At 44.3% G+C, this 21668-nt stretch overlaps 1 protein-coding gene across 1 annotated transcript; it reads left to right on the forward strand.

Annotated features, from left to right (window-relative positions):
- The first annotated feature begins 11783 nt into the window (after positions 1-11783).
- On the forward strand, positions 11784-18383 carry LOC135443040 (patched domain-containing protein 3-like). Its single transcript, XM_064703287.1, has 4 exons — positions 11784-12515; positions 12743-12864; positions 13332-13477; positions 15439-18383. Exons 1-4 carry the CDS (start codon positions 11784-11786, stop codon positions 17037-17039), a joined length of 2601 nt encoding a protein of 866 aa, XP_064559357.1. The 3' UTR covers positions 17040-18383.
- The last annotated feature ends 3285 nt before the right edge of the window (positions 18384-21668 follow it).

Raw genomic sequence — 21668 nt, forward strand, 5'->3', positions numbered from 1 at the left:
AATATGATTTAAAATACTGTGTCTTTAAAGTAACAATTCAATTTGATTTGCTCTTAATATCAATAAATATGAACAAGTGTTTAAACCTCCATGAATTTGTTTGAAGCATTGTGAAAAGAAACCTTCCCAGTTCTGCCTCAGAAGGCTTTAGAATTTTTACGATTTGGCTAAACTTTTCTGAGTTACTAATTAGTGAACTAAAGAATCTTAACAAAACACAAGCAAATGTTATATGAGAAATGATTGAATCCCCCTTCCTAAACCAGGAGGGAAAGCCATGGACTGCAAATAGAACATAAATAAAGTACAGAAAAGTCTTCCACCAGCCCTCAAGGCAATGTGCTGTTGAATTTCCTGTCATATGTCCTAAGAGAATATTTTAACTTTTCCTCACCACTTCTATTTTTGGTAATTCATGTGGTGACTGTAACACATTCTGCAATACACATGCTTTCCAGTTGTGGGTGCAGAATATGATGAGGGTAATTTGCTCACTAAAATTCAAAGGAAAAAAAATCTACTTAGGATAATACAACTAAATTTGAAAGGGAATTTATTTTTTTTTTAATGACGCTGATAATAAAGCCACAGTTTCTATTTGGTGTCAAGATTAAATTACAACAGTGTAATCTGTCTCCTGGAAAACAGAGCATAGTCTTTATGTAAAAATATGTTTGCATGAGAACCTTTTGAATGAAAATGTTTTGTATGTTAATTTTGTATCATAAAAGCTAATTTTCATAATGTATAGAATTACCAGCTGAGTAAGAATATTACCTATAAAACTCTTCTAACTATATGTGAGTGCCATCAAGAAGAAAACACACATCCTCAACAAATCCATTCCTATTTATTCCAGGGTGTAAAATTAATCAATTATACTACAAGAGCTGGGACCCCTCTTGAAACTCAGCTGATTGACTCACATTAATACATGTATCTGTTGAGGATACCCCTCTATGGAATGTAAAAATTATGCCTGCTGTAAATTTCCATAACTATTTCAAACCCTGTTGAACCAACACCTAAGAGATACAGTATTGTGATACCCCTCACACTCACTACCCATAAAAAAATCCACTGATTCCTAGGAATCATTAGTCAGTGCCCTTTTCATGGGGTAAGGGCACTGACTAATGAGAAATGCCTTAAAGGTTACAATTGAATTTACATTTTGAACTATTGGATACTATTTCTGTATGATTACTCATGTTATTTCTTCAGCTCTTTCTATCTTTTCTCTTATCTTCTTCTTATCCTTATTAATCGACGGCGTAGACACCCCATAAACTGAAGAAGGTAGCAGGAAAAGAATCATTTATTACACTGAGTCATGGAGTACACGTCAGAGACTGAAAACGTTCATGCCTCAAACATTGTCTTCCTCATTATAGCAAAACTATACAAAGAAGCCATTGAAGCCCACCCCTCCCTAAAAACTGCCTGACTGGAACTATGGACTGAAAAACAGTGCTGAGATCAGACAAGGGGAAACCCATTCATCACTCATCTGAGACCCAGGGAGAAGTAAACAAGGAAAAAAAGTCAAACCCTGCAGCAGCACTGAGATTCTTCCCTGGCTGGGTTTGGGGTGGGGGAGATTACAGCCCACAGAAGCCAGTTTTACACAAATTCCCCCCTGAAACATGGGGAAAGGAGGTTTGGGGGTAATCTCTGGTCAGAGGCAGCAAACCATTCTCCCTTACACAAGCTGTGGAACCCCCAACCCCACCGGCCACATCCAAAGGATCTTCAAGTGAGAGGCAGCTGAGGGGGTGCCTTAATCCCTCAAAGACACCCCAAAGTGGTCCCCAGGGTAATGCACCAAATCCAGAGACTGCTGTAAGAGACAATGGCAAACCCTCCCCCCTCTCCCACCCCATCCCCCAGGGAGGCAGCTGGGTTTTCCTACCTAGCTTGAGGGTATATTAACCCATTGGATTCTATGCTTTTTGGGGCCACCTTCATCACCAAGACGACCAGCTGGAGAGGATCAATGGAACATTGTTGTGATCACAGATAGTGATATCTTCTTTATTCTGTCTCTGTCACTCTCTTTCTTACCCCCCTCTTTTCTATTTCTTTCTTTCTCTTTCTCTCTCACATTTACTATCAAATAAAACCCTTTACTACTGACTTTAGCATATGGTCTCATGTTGTGTATAGGTCAAACCTTACAAAGGGAAGGCCTTGTAAAATCATGGCTCAGGCGTGTTACTCTGGCTAAGCAGAAAAGGACTGTGGGAAAGTGACACAGCTGAATACAAGTAGAAACACAAGTTATGTACCCATTGCATGTTCACATCGTGGTGTATCTTGGTTAGTTGAATTATATTTGATATGATTAAAAACCATGTAGCTGATGACCTGCTAACTGCTCAAAAAGCCCTTGGAATAAAGGGCTCTCCTTTGCACCTGCCTGGGGACCCTGCATCACTACAGACCCTCACGTCACAGTCTTGTTAGCATCTTAATTTGAGCAGAGGCTTTGCTAATAATTTTAATAAGTGAATCTCAACACCCTCTAAGACCAAGGGGAAGCCTTACTTTCTCCAGCCTTCTCTCACCTCCCAATTCTGGGACTCCCGAGGGCCATTCCCAGCAGTAAAGTCTGAGGAAAAGAAGGCTTTCAGAAATTCTGCCTTCTCTGTGTCTTCCATTACCAGAACATCCTTCTAATTCAGCAGCAAGCCAACATTCTCCCCAGTCTCCCTTTTAATGCTGCTGTACTTGTAGTAGCCCTTCTCTTCTAAAGCCCTATCCCATGGCTTTCCTTTAAGTAGGTCTTTCAAGAGGCCACAGTTAGCTCTCCAGTAGTTTAGGAATCTAGTCCTTCCTAAGGCTTTGCTTCCTCCATGCAGGATCCTGAGTTCCAGCATCTCATGGTTACTACAGCCAAGGCTGCCCCCAAACTTCACATCTTCAACCCATCCCTCGTGGTTTGTTAGTACAAGGTCCAGCAACATGTCCCAGATCTGCCCCTTCCCTGCCTCTTGCCCACTCCCAAATGATCCAGAAGAGGAGAGTGAGAAACACAAAGACTTGATACTCTGCAAGCATTGCTCAGCAATGACCAATCCCAGACGGTCACAAGTCTACTACAGCCTGACAGTGACCAGCACAGCTCAGAGATCTGACACAAAGCATTAGGATTTCTGGACAGAAGCAAGAGGGGTAAGTAAAAGGCCGCATACAGCTTTTGGAGAAATAGCCAAGGGAAAAGTCTTGCTGCCCCCCTGTTGGTATGTGCAGCTCAGCAGTCACCCTGAGGGGGGTGGGCAAGGGGTCTCAGGCAAGAGATGCAGCAGTTCTGCAAGTCTGACTTTTGGCACTGCTTGTAAACATCTTCTTCTTATGGCTCAGACCTCACCTGATACCAGTATTTTTCTATATAGTACCCTGCATAAAAGAAATGAGCCTGTGGCTTCCCACAGTGTCAGAAGTTCAATGGCTATTTTCCCTCCCAGGCTGGGGGAGGGGGGGGCTGCTTCTGGAGAAAGGAGCAGTTATGGGTGTGACAGAAACTAGACTGAGGACAAGGACTGCCTCTGCTGTGTTCCGAAACCACTAAAAAACCACATTATGATGCCTTGGTGATCTGGGTGTGCCCATGTAAATACAGTTTCTCTTTTGAAGGTAAAATACAAACATTCATAATATTTAGTGTTTATGCAGTTAAAATGGAAAATATATTAAACTTATAACTGCCTATTACCTTACTTACACAGGCTTTATAAGGAAGACATAAATAAAACAGCTCCTGATAACATATGGACTTATGTTTCCTTATTATATTGAAATATTGAGCACAATAAACACAAAAATTGAGGACAACTGATTGATGATAAAAGCTGTATAAACAGTTCAGAGTCAAATTAAATGGTACTTCTTTACAACTTAGTTCAAAGGATCTAAGAACAAAGGATCCCCATCTAATCTTTGCCAACTGCATACTCACCTGCATAATCTAAAAAAACAGCTACAAAAAAACCAAAGGAAAATCAAAAGTACCCCTTAGAACCTCCAAAATCACTGAGAAGATTCCATTCACAGACAGATATCATATTGCTCCAGGTGAAAGCATGAAGAACACAAGACAGACTTGACCCACTGTGTCCCTAAGGGAGAATTACCTCACTTGCCCCTCAGCAGGGCACTCCCCACCAGGGTTATGCTCTCTTGCATGACAAGAACTATCTCTGAGGGCAATCACAAAAGTGAGAAAGGCAGGTAATTACACCTGTTCAGGGAGACTTTGGGATGGGAATGGCGATATACTGCTGTAAACGTATTCTCCACAGAGCTGGCCTGCCTACCTGCCTGTTGAGGTTCTGTTCCATGCCAACTCTCCTCCCTAGTCAGGTAGAAAGAGTTGGTTGCTTTCCAGCAGCCTTGGAAACTATTTTCCTTGCCTCCATATCCCTGTTCTCACACTTTCAGAGAAAGTCTGCTGACCTGTAGTGTGGCCAGGCTGGAACAAAGCCCCACTCTTGCAGCCCCATAAACAGTGGTCCAAAATGAGTCTTTGAGCTGCAGTGGGCTGTGAACAGTGGCCTCCCTCTGAGTGGGGCCTCTCAGAGCCTGCCAACTCTGAGCCTTGCTGTACTTGGAGGATCACTGAATGATTTAATGAATCCTGGACCAAAAGCCCCGCTCCTCAAGGCTCAACCCTTCACACACTGAGGAGGTGCAAAAGCATCCAAACGGGGGATTTTTCACAGGTACATTGCACTGGCCTTTATGTCTGTGGGCATACACACATACACACATGCTATAGCAAATCTGGGAGAAATGCTGCTCTCTTAGATATTTAAGTACCTTAGATATCTAAGTTAGGTCTGCAAGTAAGTTTAAGCTACATTTGATGCTGTTTAGCGTTATTCCCTGCTAAATTTTTAAGGTTAAGTTATAAGTTAAGAACTGTTAAGTTTGATTGCTGTTAAGCTTTTAGGTTGTATTTCTTTTTATCCTTGCCCTTTCTATCCTTTGTTACACACACATAAGCACATAGATATACACATATTTATCACTTCACTTCTGTTTTGATTGATGGTATTTTGTTGGGGTTTTTTTCCTCAGTATGCCTTAACTGTCTTGTAACTAGTAGGGTGAGCCTTGAACAATGAACTTCATTGTGCTGTTTCTTATTAATAAATCTGGCTTTTACTGATACTCTTGCCAGTGGTTTTTCAAGTGATCTCAAACTCTCATTTGGAAAAAGCAGTGAAGAGAGCTGGATGTTGGACCAATGCAGGTGTTCACTGCACTCCCACTCCAAGTGGACACAAAGAGTATTTGAGGAATGTCCTGGGAAAGGAAGGAAGGAAAACCACTCTTAGTTAGAGGATAACTCTTACCCAAGACAGGTAAATAGAAAGGAAGGCCACTGGTTTGTGTTTTACAATTAGTAATCTGAGAGCACTGCTAACAGAACAGGAGTGATTTCCCTGGACCATATTCCATGTGACTAGCAAGGACAAATAAAGAGTGAAGAAAAGTGAAGATACCAGGGAAAGACCAAGGTAGGATCAGGATGAACTCTGGTTCATTTTTGAGAAGTAATATTGACTGTGGCTGTCAAAACTCAGGGATCAGAAAGATCTTTCTCTAAGGACCTGAAGTCTCCATCTGACATGTCAGTATTCTAGGAAAAGCAGAAATTCCCTGGAAGGTTCTGCTATACTGTATGTAAAACAAGTTACCAAGGTAGCAACACCTCTGCAAACATTCTGGCTCACAAAATGAAAAGGACACATTAATAAAAACATACAGGCACAGATAAAGCCAGGTATGCAGACTTCCATGTTTGCACCAGCAACCGAAGAAGATATTACCCTGACATGCACACCCAAAATAAATCAACATATGCCAGGAGAGACTGGAATAACTTGACATGGATATAACTTCTCTAATATCCTGTTGGCACAGAAATACTGTGGAGCAGAAGATCAATGTTTAGTTGTGTGTTTGCCAGAAAACTTCCTGACAAGGAAGTATAAAATTTGCTTCCAGTAAATGAAATGGGAAGAGATTTGAAAGGTCATCCCCTCCTCAGATAACAGGATACTCACATTAGCCCCGGAGATATCTTTATTGTGTCAAGGACCAAAGATGTTTCTAAAGCCTGCCATATTTGGTGCACTGTTGTGCATGTCGACAAGATAACATAGAAGAAGAACTGTTTATTGTTATCTGGTTTATTGTTAGGTAACCCTAACCCTAACCTTCAGAAATTAAACTATATATCAGACACCTGGTGCAATTCATCCTGTGAAAGGGGAATAATACACAATAAAGCCATTGTTGGCATGGAAGTGTTATCATGGGCTGTTATGACCTCATATCATGTGCTGGCCCCACGTGAGATGATGTTGAAAATGGCTACTTCTGAGGAAGAGCTAAAAAGTGTGGTCCTAGGGTAGAAGGGAGAGGATGACATGATGCATGCCATTGTCATCTAGGGGATGCCCTGAAAGTGCACGGCCTTCCTAGCCCTCCCTCTCAGAAGCCATTCTCCATCTCCTTCTGCTGCCCAGTGGCTTTTCCAGAATCCAGGGGTTGGTATGTATTAATTGCTAACATGACTAATAAAATTAATTTCATTTGCAATTCTGAATGTGTCGTGAGTTTTTTGTGCATGGGTATCCCCCCGAACCTGTAACAGCATCTCTGAGCTCTAATAAATCGAAGTTCAGTTCATGATCAGTATTCTCTGATTTACATATTCAATATAATACAATAATGTTTAAAATAAAAGCTACTAACAAATTTCAAGTAGACATTGCCTGATCAAAGCAGGAGTAAAAGAGAGGCACTGTAGTTTTACTCTGCGGTTTTTCTCCATAAATATTGTGCTTACAGTTCCTGAAGATCTCTGACACCTGACTGACCATTTTATGAGCAAATATGCATACATATATGCAAATAAAAGCAAACTACAAAGATAACATACTCCCTAGTAAAAACAACTGGTCAAAGAGGCAAACAATTTGCAGTTCTCATAGAAGTAAGTTGGGAAATCATTCATGTGCATTAAAGAAAGTGAAATGTTATGGACCCTTTATAAGCATGTACAAGTTCAAAAGTTGATTAGGTTCTTTGGTAGTGTCTAGTGTCATGTTACATCATATCATCACCTTCCATGGTATTATGCAGTCTTCTTGAGAAACCTCATGATTATTAAATCACTGTGGAAACAGGAAATTTTCTTTGAGTCAGCTGGGAAATAAATATTCCTCAGAATTAAAGTAATAAAATATGGCAGCATACTTTGCCCTTCTGGTATCCTACACTGATAAGCTGAAATTCTGTTCATCCTGATAATGTTCTATTGAAACAGACAGTTTCTATCCACAGTATCACCCAGGGAGTTAAAACACTTAGGCACCTTCACTCTTCCCAAAAGCAAAAATGAAAAATCAAATGAATGCAATCTCGTAATGCAGCAGAGGAGCCACTCATCCTGCCTGCACCCAGCACATGGCAATTTCACAGTGTCACTATGTGCTCCCAAAGCAAAGGAAAAGCAGATCCTCAACACCAATAAACATCAGTTAGTTCTGGTCCTCATGCTAGAAGAACTTCTGGGGTTTCTTTGGAATCTTATATTCTAGAGCCACCCTAGAGGAAACCAGGAATTCACCCCCCATTCTGCTCCCTCCATCACCCAGCCACCCCCATCATTCCTTTGTGGGTATTTTCCTGAAGGCCAAGGAAAGTGTGATCCTTTCTGGCACACTGGCTGGTGAGGACACATCTGCCACTGGCAGCCCCCAGTTTGACAATGAAAGTGCTCCCTTGGGACACAGGGCTTTGAGGCACTGCATTTCCCACATCATCTGTGGTCAGGCAACCTCAGAGCCACAGGCTGTCACTGCCTAATACAGTGAAAGTCCTATCGTTTCAGCCACACATGCAAAAACACAGCAGCAGCTAAGCAGCCCTCAGAGTACTCCTGCCTCATTGAAATGCATGGAAAGGATAGGATAGGATAGGATAGGATAGGATAGGATAGGATAGGATAGGATAGGATAGGATAGGAGACAACTTCTCTGTCTTTGGCAGGTGCTATGGTGGGCACCGTAAAATTCAGTTAGTGAAATTTCCTTCATTAATGTCACAGTAATGCCTGATGCTGCATTTTGATGGAAGAAATGGGATAAAAGTCTTCTTGATGACAGCAGGTTTTTTTTATTCCAGTGTTCAGTGTATCTCACACAATTGGCAAAATACTTTCCAGTGGCAGCCTGGATGCATTAGGAAATGTCCCTCTGTTCTGGCATTTCAGAAGTAAGGCAGAAATAAGCCACCTGAGAATTTGATAATCCAAGTGTCCTTATCCTGGGAAAAGACAGGGACCAACTGTCACAAATTGTATCATGAAAAATTCCAGCAAGATACTGTTACAGGCAAAAACTGTTTACTCCTTCAGGGAATTCCCATGAATTAATACATTTGCCAATATAAAATCTATTAAATACAAACTCTGGTATCAAGGGAAACTGAAAAAACCCCAAGCAACCCTGAGGAAAAAACCCTGCTTCCCTTTAGACACCTCTTCCTCCCGCTACCCTTTTTGCTCCTCACCCCAGGCCATGCTCAGCCCCTTTCCTGAGGCAGTAACCAGTGCAGGAGACTGAGGCCAGCACACACCAGGGCACAGCTCCTCAGAGCTGCATGTCTCAGCTCCTGGTCCCTTGGCTCCAGCCCCTGTCCAGGTATCCTCTTCCCTCCTTCTGTTCCAGTGAGGACCTCTCCCCTTCTTCTCCTCCCACCCTGGCCTTGTTTCTCCTTTTGCTTGGTGTTTACCACCCTCACTGGTTTATGTGGTCTTGAAGTGGGAAATGTACCTGCGTTAGGTACAGTCTAAGATCACCTAGAGATGAGGCCACTGGGATATTAGAAATTAATTGATTGTATTGCTGAGTCTCCACAAACCTTGCAAAGATGTGAGTACAATCTGCTTAAATGTGAGGCATCAGTTATCCATCTCAGCTGTCTTCTAGGCATGTCAGATATAGATAGAAAGATAGATAGATAGATAGATAGATAGATAGATAGATAGATAGATAGATATGAGAGAGATAGAGAGGTAGAAACATAAAGACATAGAGACATAGAGATAAATCAGCTTTCCTTTTCACCATTTCTTTATCATTGGGAAACACAAAGAAATTTTGCTGCTAGTATCTACCTATGTGGCAATACATCTAAACAGCAATTCACTGGGATTTCACTTTGAAAATTTCAGCAAAAGCAACACAACAATCAGGAGAGCTTGTGCCTTTATCCAAAAAATAACAGAAAACCAGCAGGCGGGAGTCATGTGGACCAGCTCCTAGCTCTGTCCCAAGAAGCATTTCAGATTTTATCCTATTAGAAATTAATACCAGAGCACAAATAGGCAGGGAACAAGGACAAGAATCCAGGTTCTGGGAGAAGACTGGCATATACCTCTTTCTTCAAGTTCATTCTGAATTGAGAGTTGGTGGAGTAATCTTCCCACACCATAGGTGAGATTCCCAAGTCTTAGAGCTAACCTAAGGGCACCACCTGAGCCCAGTGTACTGGGTACCCTGACTGGATGGCTCCTGCCACTAGGCCAGTTCCTGCCTCTTGATCATTACCAGAGTTTATCCCAAACTCCTGAGGAGCCAGAAAGAAAATGGCTAAGACAAGTGGTTAATTTTTTTTTCTGCCTTGTTGAGCTTAAAAATGTCACTAACATTTCATGGCTGTTTCTTACAGCTGGACACCATCTCTTCATGTCTGTTTCAATGTCAGTGAATCCTCCACAACGTGGTCTAAGGTCAGATTTTCCTAGAAATCTTCTTGTTGTCTGGCTATGCATATGTGTGTCTTTGTGATTTATTCCCACCCAGATATCTATTCTTCTTCCTAGTTATCTCTGTGTAAGAAAGGCTATATTTTTCAGCTAGGTAACTCTTTATTTAACACTAAGACCTAAATGTCTACATGACAGCAAGTAGCTACCCCTTTTTCTGTTGACAAATTCCTTCTACATAAACAGCTTTTACTCTATCATAGTGTCAACCCATTCAAGGGAATTGCAAACTGAACATGGGAGAAGCTATCACTGGAGTCATGCTAACACTTAGATTTCAACAAGTTAGGAGCTACAGGAAATAGCTTCAAAGTGTCTGCCTCCCAGAGAGAAATTCAGAACTGACCTACTTGTCTCAGAACACCTGTGCATGGAAAAAGGAATTACCAGGATCCAACCTGCCCAAAGTGCTGAGTGCAGCAGGAGATACAAAACCTTGCTCAGAGCCTGGCTGGCTCTTTTACACTCACAGGTGTCAAGCCTGCCTTCCCTAGATGGGAGAGAAGAAATACCTAACCTACAACTTTTCTGCAAGTACTGGCAGGAGAGGAGAGAAGAAAGTTGCTTCTTTCAAAGGCAAGGAGAAGAAGTGCATGCCTGTTAGGTATTAGCTAATTATCTGGATACCTGATATGACACACTTCCATATCTGAGCATAATGTTCTTCTCAGCCAGAAGCCACTCAAATCACTGTCACCACTGTCAAGAGGTTTTGGAGTTGGAAAGATCCTTTCTATGCTTGCTACTGCATAAAGCTGTGGCATATCACACTAGTGATATTCTTGTGATTTGACAACTAGAATCGCTAATCCTTGTTTCAAAGTCTGTTATTTCTTCTGCTGTCACTCCTCTGATTTGTAAACCTGTATACTGAAAGAGCAAACACTGCAAGATGCGTATCACCACTGTCTGTGTTTTGCTCCCAGATAGGAGAATAATCTTTAGTGGTGAAATAACAGCTGCAGCAGATTTGGATAAAAGAAACAGAAGTCTAGCTTTTCTGATCACTGGTACCAAGTGGGAGATGCTTTTGCAGGCTCCTCTGGTATCATGGGCTGGCTGAGGATATCCTGCAGGCACACACTGGCGCAAGGGCCATGCTGGGCATACAGCACAGCACAGGCTCACTGCCATGTGATCCTCTTAACTCCTCAATAGGCAATGGTCTCCTGCTTAGAATCACTACAGCTAACCTCTCACCTTTTAATTCTGCTCTCTTCTTCTACAACATGGAAGCTAGTTCTGTACTTAATATTGTAACACTGGCTTTATTGATTCTTGTAGATGTTGTGGAAGTCCCTTCCCTAGGCTTGTTCTGTGTTCATATACACAAGGATCACATTAAATCCTGTTTACTACAGGGAGTTCAAGGCACTAGATACCAAGAGGCAGACCCAAATTTACTTGAATCCCTACTGTCCACTACATGTGAGCTTTCACGAGACAACTGTGCATGACAGTCTTTATTCCAGATGCTCTTTCCTCCTGCTGTACCTGACTCCGCCCCATCTCCTGTACCCTCCTCCCCGTAACAGGCCCAGCACTCATCTGACTCCCCAGTGAGTTTGTTCAGCTCACTATACACAGAAAAAGTCTTTTTTTGCGGGCCACGGTTAAACGAGGGGCCAGGCAACGGGAGCACACGGCACAGGTGCAGGCCGCGGGGAAGCGCAGAAGGAGGAGCCGGGTCTGCCCTTCTGCCTGTCCCGGGGAGCTCGACAGTCACGGCGAGGGCGGGCTCCAGCCGCGCCCACCTCCGAAAGATCCGCGTTACTTCCACGGCCCCAACGGGCAGAGGGCAGCTCCGAGCTCCTCTCCCTCTTTCTCTCCTCTCCCTCTCTCCTCTCCTCCGCCGTCCGCACAGACCGCACGGTCGGCCCCGGCGTGGGACGCTCCCGCGGCGAGGAGCTGCGGCCGGCAGCCCGTGCCCGCCTGGCCCATGGCGGGGCCGCGGGACCCCGCGGAGCGCTGCTCCTGCCGCAACACCAACTGCGTGGAGCGGCCGCTGCGCCGGCTCTTCGAAGGGCTGGCGAGCGGCGTGGCCGCCTGCCCCTGGCCCTTCGTGCTGGTGCCGCTGCTGCTGTCGGGCGGGCTGGGCGCCGGCTTCGTCTTCCTACCGCAGCGGCAGGAGAACGACATCGAGGGGCAGTTCACGCCCACGTGGGGGCCCGCCAAGGCCGAGCGCGACTTCGTGCGGCGGCATTTCCCCACCAACGACTCGGAGCGCTTCTCCGCCGCGCGGCTGCCCACCGAGGGCGCCTACGCCGCCCTCATCGCCGTGGCGACGAACGGGGCCTCGGTGCTGGACGCGGCGCCGTGGGCAGAGGTGCTGCGGCTGAACGCGACCGTGCACGACGCCGAGTACGAGCGGCTCTGCGCCCGCACTGACGGCGGCTGTGCCAGCCCCAACGAGCTGCTGTCGCGGTGGGGCCATGCGGGACCGCAAGACCCGAGGAGCCTCCGCTTCCCCGTCAACGACAGCATCTTCCTGGGGACCGCGCTGGGCGGCGTGGAGACGGACGGCGGGCAGGTGCTCAGGGCGCGGGCCCTGAAGCTGCAGTATTACCTGCGGGAGGACGGCCCCGAGGCGCAGGACAGCCGCCAGTGGCTGGAGGGCTTCCTGCAGAACATCTCGTCCAAAGTGGCGGAGCTGCACCTCGGCTCCATTCAGGTAACGCAGGAGCCGGGTACGGCCGTGCGGAGCCGCCGAGCCCGAAACGCCCGGGCAGCCCCGGCGCGGGATGGAAAGGAAAGGGATGGTGGCGGAAGAAGGCGAACGGGTTGCGCGGGCCACGGCAATGCTCCTCTGCTAACGTGATGTTTGGCCTTACATGTGCGTTTGTACAAAGAACACGAAGAGGGAAAGTGCTTTATCGTTTCTTGTTGTTTTACCGGCAGGTGACTTATTTTACCTCGCTGTCCAGACAACAAGAGTTTGAAGGAAATACCAAGAGTGTGATCCCCCTCTTCTCCATAACATATTTCCTTACAATAACCTTTGCAATCGTCTCTTGCCTAAGGTAAAATGTCTCTAAGCTATGGCTCAATGAGTCATGATCTCTGCTCTTCTTTACCTTCCTCCAGTTGGTTTCTGCTCTTACTGAGTGAAGGCGTTCTTGAAACTGCAGACTTCCAGTGACATTTAATCATATAAGATGATTTAGCAATATTTAACAATATAACAATGACATTTAATAATATGACATTTAATAATAGGTAAAAGGTATTTCTTTGCTTTTTCTTGTCTATCTGTGCATATTTCCTAACTGCTTAGATGGGGTTCATAGTGAATACCAGATAAATACCTGAATAAGTCTTCAGTGTAGACATGACTAACTTGAATGCTTCCCTCCTAGAGAAATTAATCTTGTCCACTGCTGACACCTAGGATCTCTCAAAGCATCATTCAACAGGTGTTCTCTTCAGATAGGGTATTGTCTGGAAAATATATGAAACATAACTAAGATATTCCTTGAAATATTTTCAGACTGAGCTGTATAAGAAATAATACCTGGCTTGCAAGCTGTGGAGTGCTTTCTTCTGGCTTAGCTGTATTGAGCAGCTTTGGATTGCTGCTCTTCTGTGGAGTGCCGTTTGTGGTCACTGTAGCAAATGCACCATTCCTCATTCTGGGTAAGTAGAAAAAGTGAGTGTATTCAGATACAAAGACCAGAGTGAAGTTAAAACAACGTAATGGTGTCAGTCTTTGATGATGTGAATGTCAGATAATACAGCATTTTCTCCTGAAGTGAATGTAGGAGATACCCAAGTCCCCTCAGAGCACCTACGGAGGAGGGCAAGCCCCTCAGCTCAGCTCCGTGTGCCACAGTGGGACTGGAGATCGGTTCTGGTGCTGCAAGGTCAGCTTTCCCCAGAAGACAAGGCCTGATCCAGATCCCCTGCTACAGCAAGAAGACTGTGGGAGAGTGGTAAGCTTAGCACTTCTGGCATTGCTTTAGTGTCCCTGGAAGCGTAGCCAGGATGATTGATCCTCTGCAGTATAACATCTATGTACAAACCAGTCTCAGTCAGCTGCACAACTGAAGTGATGCGCCATTTGTGCAAGCAGCTCCCCCAAAAACCCAAGGAAGATGGTATCATTGCATGCTTGTTACACAGACTGCTTAACAGCCAGTGCTGAACTTTCCAAGTACTGATAGTGTTGCTGCCATTAGATATTGTTTCCAACTACATAATGTTGCTGCAAACAAATTACTGCTTTTAAAATCCTTATTGGTCTCCTGTACCATACATTCATCTGATGTTTTCTTGGCCTTGGTCTCATGCTGAGGAAAACACATGGAGTTCCCAGGCTGACAGAGGCTGTGCATCATCCGAAGATGTCCAATGCAAATGCTCGTTTGAGCGGGCATTGTTTCTTTATTTCCTACATAATTCAAATGCATTTTTTCATCTACTTTTGCTTGCTCATCAATTGGAGTGGCTCTGATTATCAAAAAGCCCCTTTTGTATACCTGGGAAAGGGCTTAAGTCAGTCTCTTCAGATATAAATCACAGACTTTTGTCTTCCTTGTGTTAAAGCAAACAAATTCTCAGTACATCAGAGGATTTGCTTTGACAGCTGCTTGCTTTCCGAAGCAGCCTGGCTCCCTGCCACCCAGTAGTACCTTTTGATGTGCTGCTTAATTCATCTTTGCATGTTTACTGGCAATTGCCTGTTCAGGTAGCAGGTAATGATTTCATCCTTTCTGTGCTCAGCTAAATCTCACTCCGCTATTCACCCAGCCTTCCTTTCCCTTCTGTGTGATTAATTTTCAGTGAATAGAAGAGCCCTTGACAATATGGCAAAATACTGAAAGGTGTGAGATAATAATCTTGAGAGTTAGCAGAGGTGAGAGAAGCCCATTGGCTCTTCATTTTTGAACAAATGAACAGCTCATTTGCATTTTAGCAAACACCCAAACCCAGGATCCAGTCTTCCTGGCAGGTTTTCCCAGGGGCCTGTCAGGTAATATTTGTGAGCACATCAGTATAGAGGTGAACCAAAATGAGTAATAAATCATGAATAAGTGCTGGAAAATAAACTGGAGAGAAGTGGAGGGCAAAGAGCATAAAAAAAGCTAAGCCACTGGAAAACTGGAATCACTCTTCTCCCATGTGGTAGCAGCTGCTCTTCCTGTCTTCTGAGGGCAGAACAAGACATTATTGCTCTAAGTTGCTGCAGTGCTGAAGAAGAGATTCCAGAGATAATGGGGGATGTTTCCAGTGGTAAGAATAGTTGAACATCAGAATATGCGATGCTTTGAAATCTGTGTCATCTGCATCATGGACATCAGCTACAAGACACTTGTCAGAGATGCAGTAGGTGTGCTCATTCCTTCAGCAGAGTTGCTGAGGGATCAACAGCCCATCCGGTCTCCAGGAGGTGCTGAAAGGTAATACATTCAGCCACACATAAAGGATCTGTTTTCAAGATTCTCTTGTAACTTGCATCAGTGCTCAAGCAGTGTTAGTCACCCAACTTCCTTTTCCAGATTTTATGCAGAATGAAATGCGATTAATGTTGTAGTTTGGTTGGGTGTTGGTGGAAGCTGCCACTTGCAGTGCAGCATTAACAGTCTCTCCTCTTGCAGGGGTTGGCGTTGATGACATGTTCATCATGATTGCTTCCTGGGAACAAAGTTTAAGGAAAAAAGAGAAATCCAATGTTAAATCTCTGCTGGCTGAGACTTATTCAGAGGCAGCACTTTCTGTGACCATCACCACTCTGACGGATGTTTTGGCCTTCTTCATTGGCACCTGGACTGCTTTTCCGTCCGTGAGGTCTTTCTGCCTCTATACAGGGACAGCTTTTATCTTCTGCTATGTATATACCTTGACCTTCTTTGGGGCAGTTCTGGTATTAAATCACAAAAGGGAGCAAGGGAACCGGCACTGGCTGACTTGTATGAGTGTGAATGTAGGTAAAGATCAGGCTGAGAACTCCTGCTTGTACAATGCTTGCTGTATCGGCAGCTCTTCTAGGCAGCCATCTGAGCCAGAAGGTGACCATCCAATGAACGTATTCTTTAAGAAGTATTATGGCCCTTTTGTTACAAATAAATGGAGCAAGGTGCTCATGGTGTTGCTCTACGGAGCATATTTGGCCAGCAGCATTTATGGGTGTACTCAGATCAGGGAAGGCATCGATCTCCGAAATCTGGCAAATGATGCCTCCTATGTTATTCCATACTATGATGATGATGACAAATACTTCTCCACATATGGACCCAGGGTCATGGTTGCCATTAGTGAGAGTGTAGATTATTGGAACGAGTCGGTGCGCCTTGGTATTGAGAGCTGTGTACAGAATTTAGAGAACATTTCCTATGTAGATAAGAACCTCACAGAGTCATGGCTGAGAGTATACACAGAACTTGACAAAAGGGGTTTGATAAATATAAGCAGTAAAACTGACTTCTTAAATAACTTAAATGTACTGTTCAGAGCTCGTCCCAGTTTTGAGTGGGACATAAACAAGACTCAGGATGAAATAGAGGCTTCACGTTTCTTCATCCAGACAGTGAATGTGACATCAGCCGTGGATGAGAAGAACCTCGTCAATGAGTTAAGAGAGGCAGCCAAGCAGTGCAGCATTCCACTGAGGGTGTATCATCCAGCCTTCATCTACTACGACCAGTACCTGGTAATAGTGCAGAACACTATTCAGAATGTTGTGGTTGCTGCCGGGGCCATGCTCGTTGTGTCCCTCGTGCTCATTCCCAACCCGTTGTGCTGCTTGTGGGTGACCTTTGCTATAGCCTCTGTTATAGTTGGCGTTGCTGGTTTCATGACGTTCTGGAACGTCAACCTCGATTCCATATCCATGATCAACCTGGTCATTTGCATTGGGTTTTCAGTAGATTTTTCTGCTCATATTTCCTATGCCTTTGTTACAAGTGGAGAGTCATCGGCCAATAAAAGGGCAATTGAAGCTCTGTCCCTGCTAGGTTACCCAGTTCTACAAGGTGCAGTTTCTACAATACTGGGCGTAGTTGTCCTGGCTGCAGCGAGCACCTACATCTTTAGGACATTCTTCAAGATCATGTTCCTTGTTATTTTGTTTGGGGCTCTTCATGGTCTTGTTTTTATTCCAGTGTTTTTAACATTTTTTGGAAACTTTGGCAGTTCACCTCACAATACCATGTCTATAAGTTTAGAGCATAGGTTTAGAAATGATAAGGATTGTCCATGAATTATTTAAATATAAGATTTTATATATTTACTATGTGGAGGCTCAAATGCAGTGACTGTCAGGAAATATAAGACATAAAAAGTAGAAGAATAAATACATGAGATCAACAAAGGCTTCAGAAAAGCCAGGTAAGAAAAATAGCAAGAAACCGCACAGAATGTATTTGCATTTTTTGCCTTTGTGTATGTTCAACTACCACCTTAATATTGCTAATTATCTGTCACTATAGGACATGAAATAAAATGATGCAGCCACGCAGCTCTCCAAGGTAAAAAAGAGCACTTTAATTTCTGACTCCAACATTTATAGATTTCCAAAAGTGACAGTGGAATGTAGGGTAACACTGCCACCTTTCCAATGACTCTGGACAAACCAATAGTCCATCAAATTTCTCCTCCATAAAAGAATGTAAAACAATAAGTTATTTATGTAAAGTGCATGAGTAAGTTCATTACAAGAATGTAAACATCAGAAGGCTTAGAAAAACTTGAAACAGGGCGACAGTTATCATTTTTGTGTGACTTTTTAACTGAATGTATTAAAATTTTTACAAACACTGACCACTTCACCCGGTGAATGGAATCTGTTACATGTTTGCAGGACACAGTCATAGCAGCAGAAAAGAGTAACTCTCATTGGACTGGATTTCCTCCTTGTTTGCCTTGATGCTGTAACTCATCCCAGCACTGAGCTGGAAGACAATTTTTTGCCCAAGAGGCTCAAATCTTGCTGTTTTACAGCAAAATTATAAGAGGTCAGAACTGTCTCAGACTGCAGTAACTCATAAGTCTTCAGGAGACAAAATGTGCTTAGATTCCTAATGCAGCACAAAAAACCCTTGCGGAAGACTCACCCCAAGCTGACTCCCATTTTCTATTCAAGGCCTTTTCTTGGTGTCCTGTTTTCTAGCTAAGGCTGAACATCTGGTGCCATTAAGAAGTTTGCGTGTAGCTTCTGTTGGCTGCAGTTTGCAAAGTTTATTGAACTTTTGTGGACCTCCCGAGTAACCACTTGGGAGACATTCCATGGTATGACAGGGCAGGGATTCACTAGAGACAATCACACCCTAATTTGGGACAAAGTGAAAAAGAAACCCATGTTTATGCAGATCAGTCCCAAAACTGTAAACCCATAAATTCAATTATTTTCATCAGTGACAACACATCCTGTGATGCATCAATAGAGCAGAGGAGCTTTCACTGAGTAGTATCTAAGAATATGTGAGGTGATCTTCTAACCTATGGGGACAAGGCAGTAGGTAAAAATCAATTCATAATTTGTTGCCAATATCATGATAGACTCATTGGAAATAAAGTAAGTGTTTGTAATTCTGGAAAAATTGGTGTAAAGCTTATTAAATCATTCAGCCCAAATCTGCTGCTGTGTTGGGTTTCTTCTGAGAGTCTGAGCAAGTATGGCAAAGCCAGGGACTGCCTCTGTTCCCTGTGGATATCTGGCCAGTTTCATGAGACCCAGTAAACAGGGCAGGATCCTTTTCATTCATAGAGTCATAGAATAGTTTGAGTTGGAAGGGACATTTGTGTTGATTTGGCACGGCCTGGTCTTTTGGTAGCAGGGGAGGGTCACAGAAGTGGCTTCTGTGAGAACCTGCTAGAAGCTTCCACCATGTCTGACAGAGCGAATCTCTGATGGCTCTGAAGATGGACATGCTGCTAGCCCAATTAGAGAGGTTGGTAATCCCTCTGTAATGACATATTTAAGAAAATCAAAGCAGCGCATGTGTAGCTTTCTTCCAGGCTGGCAAGACACCGCCACCAGGGCCATCCTGGCAGCATGAGGTGATGTGCTGCAGCTGCCGCCATCTTGGCACGGCCCACAGAAAACTTTGCCTGCCTGGCCACTCCTAGAGAGCCGTGCCAAAGACAGAAGGGCAGGGGCGGCAGCCACAGCTTCTCCTTCCCTGCCCCATATGAAGAGAGGCATTAAATAGCACCAGCGTCACAGCAGCCATCATTGCCCCCTCAGTGGTGGCAGGGCTGCGTGGCTGGCGGCAAAAGTATGACGAGCAGCTCCTGGCAAGGAACCTAGACAAGATCTACCTCTCAGCACTGTGGGATCCTGCAGGAATATTTTAAGTGAAGGAAACTTTTGGAAGTGGTACCTATGGCCAACAGCTTTTCTTCTAGTCAGAGAAGAGGAGGAGGCGAGGACACCTGAGGGGAAACAACATGGCAGCTCCAAGATCAGTGGAAAAAGGGGAGGAGATGCTCCAAATGCTGGAGCCGAGATTCCTCTGCAAGCCATGGTGAGGACCATGGTGAAGCAGGCTGTCCCCCTGCAGACCATGAGGTGTCGCAGTTTGTTTGAGGGACCCCAGGGGGCCCCCTAAGCTGTATGTTCGCTGGTAGCAGCAGACAGGCAAGGAGTCTCCACACAGCTTCTGAGGGTGCTAATTAGATGAGGGTTTATTGGGGGTCCCACCCCCAGGAGCAGCATGGTTTCTGAGGGAGAAGGGGGAAAAGGGGGAGGAGTGGGAGGGCCTAGGGAGCAAAGGGCCAAGAGAACATCTCATCTCCCCCACGCAGCTTAACAGGGAGATTCAAAGTGGGCGCAGAATAAGACTTGGGCCAATGGGATTACAGATACATGATACTTCAGGGGAGGATCACAGGCTTGGAATGCACCGTACATTTTCCAGGGGTGAGACAGAGCAAATCATTTAACTAAAATGTAAACACCACAATGAGGTCTGCGGGAGATGCAGAGATCCGCTTGCAGCCCATGGCAGAAGTAGTAATACTGGAGTGGGTGGATACTGGAGAAAGGTGTGATCAAGTAGGAGACTCAAATGGAGACAGAGTGCCCCTGCTTCCAGAGATCAAGAAAGAGGACCCTTGCTTCCAAACTAGAGCAGCCTGTCCTTAGAGGGCTCCATTCCATGGACAAGTGACCCACGCCACAGCAGTTTTGGAAAGACCAGTGGGAAAGACTGACCTTGCAGCAGTTTTGGCAGGACTGCTGCTCCAGAGATTGGAGCCACACTGGAGAAGTTAACAGAGAACTGTCTCCTGTGGGAGGGACCCAATGGCATAGTAGAAGAAAGACTCTTTCCCTGAGCAGATCTTGGGTGATGAACTGATAAAAACCCCCCCACTCAATCTCCCTGCACTGTCAGTGGGAAGTAGGGAGGGGCTGGGGGAAAAAGAGGTATTTTAAAAGCTTATTTTACTTCTCATTTTTCTCTTCTGACTCTGTTAATAATAAATTCACTTTATACCTTTAAATTTTAGCCTGTTTGGCCCTTAGAGTGTTTTCTCCCAGTCCTCATCTCAACTTGTTAGCAAGCAAGACATGGTTATGGGTGTGACAGAGACTGGACTGAGGACAAGGACTGCCTCTGCTGTGTTCCAAAACCACTAAGAAACCACATTATGATGCCTTGGTGATCTGGGTGTGCCCATGTAAATACAGTTTCTCTTTTGAAGGTAAAATACAAACATTCATAATATTTAGTGTTTAACAGTTAAAGTGGAAAATATATTAAGCTTATAACTGCCTATTACCTTAATTGCACAGGCTTTATAAGGAAGACAAATAAAACAGCTCCTGAAAACATATTGACTTATGTTTCCTTATTATATTGAAATATTGAGAACAATAAACCACTACTGATTGATGATGAAAGCTGTATAAACAGTTCAGAGTCAAAGTAAATGGTACTTCTTTACAGCCTAGTTCATAAAAAATTAATCTACACAGGATCATAACCTAATCTTTGCCAACTGCATACTCATCTGCTGTTGAGAGTTTTTTGCAATTGCAGGGCTCTTGCTAGACAATGGCCATATTCAGCTGATGCACAATCCAGCCTGCTTGTACTAATGGACAATGGACACGTTCACAAACAATGAATAATGGACATATTCAGAAATAGGGTCAGTATATCCTTGAAAGAGATACAAGAAGAAAAGTCATCAGGACTCAGCAAGTTTGTCAGCAAGCTGGGGAAAGTAAGAAAAAAGTGAGTCATGGGTGGGCCAGGTGACCACAGCAAGATGCGTGAAAAATTAGGTGATCCAATCAGCATTCTAATTTAGGCGCATGAACAGCTAGGATTAACCAATCTTGTATTAGCTAGAGACACGTGGAGAGTAGAGATTTATTATAAATATAGTCTTTTTTGGGATAAAAAATTTGGCCTCACTGGATCATATTGGTATGGTGTGATGTCCCTGAACCTCCACACCTCATAATCCACATAATCTAAAAAACAGCAAAAAAACCAAAGGAAAATCAAAAGTACCCCTTAGAACCTCCAAAATCACTGAGAAGATTCCATTCACAGACAGATATCATATTGCTCCAGGTGAAAGCATGAAGAACACAAGACAGACTTGACCCACTGTGTCCCTAAGGGAGAATTACCTCACTTGCCCCTCAGCAGGGCACTCCCCACCAGGGTTATGCTCTCTTGCATGACAAGAACTATCTCTGAGGGCAATCACAAAAGTGAGAAAGGCAGGTAATTACACCTGTTCAGGGAGACTTTGGGATGGGAATGGCGATATACTGCTGTAAACATATTCTCCACAGAGCTGGCCTGCCTACCTGCCTGTTGAGGTTCTGTTCCATGCCAACTCTCCTCCCTAGTCAGGTAGAAAGAGTTGG

The sequence above is a fragment of the Zonotrichia leucophrys genome, chromosome 2, assembly GCF_028769735.1.
Source record: "Zonotrichia leucophrys gambelii isolate GWCS_2022_RI chromosome 2, RI_Zleu_2.0, whole genome shotgun sequence".
In the NCBI taxonomy this organism is placed as follows: Eukaryota; Metazoa; Chordata; class Aves; order Passeriformes; family Passerellidae; genus Zonotrichia; species Zonotrichia leucophrys.

Coding starts and splice junctions, on each gene's coding strand:
- LOC135443040 (XM_064703287.1), top strand. CDS start 11,784: ATGGCGGGGCCGCGGGACCCCGCGGAGCGCTGCTCCTGCCGCAACACC. Junction 12,516..12,742: donor TGCACCTCGGCTCCATTCAG/GTAACGCAGGAG, acceptor TTTTACCGGCAG/GTGACTTATTTTACCTCGCT. Junction 12,865..13,331: donor GCAATCGTCTCTTGCCTAAG/GTAAAATGTCTC, acceptor AAATATTTTCAG/ACTGAGCTGTATAAGAAATA.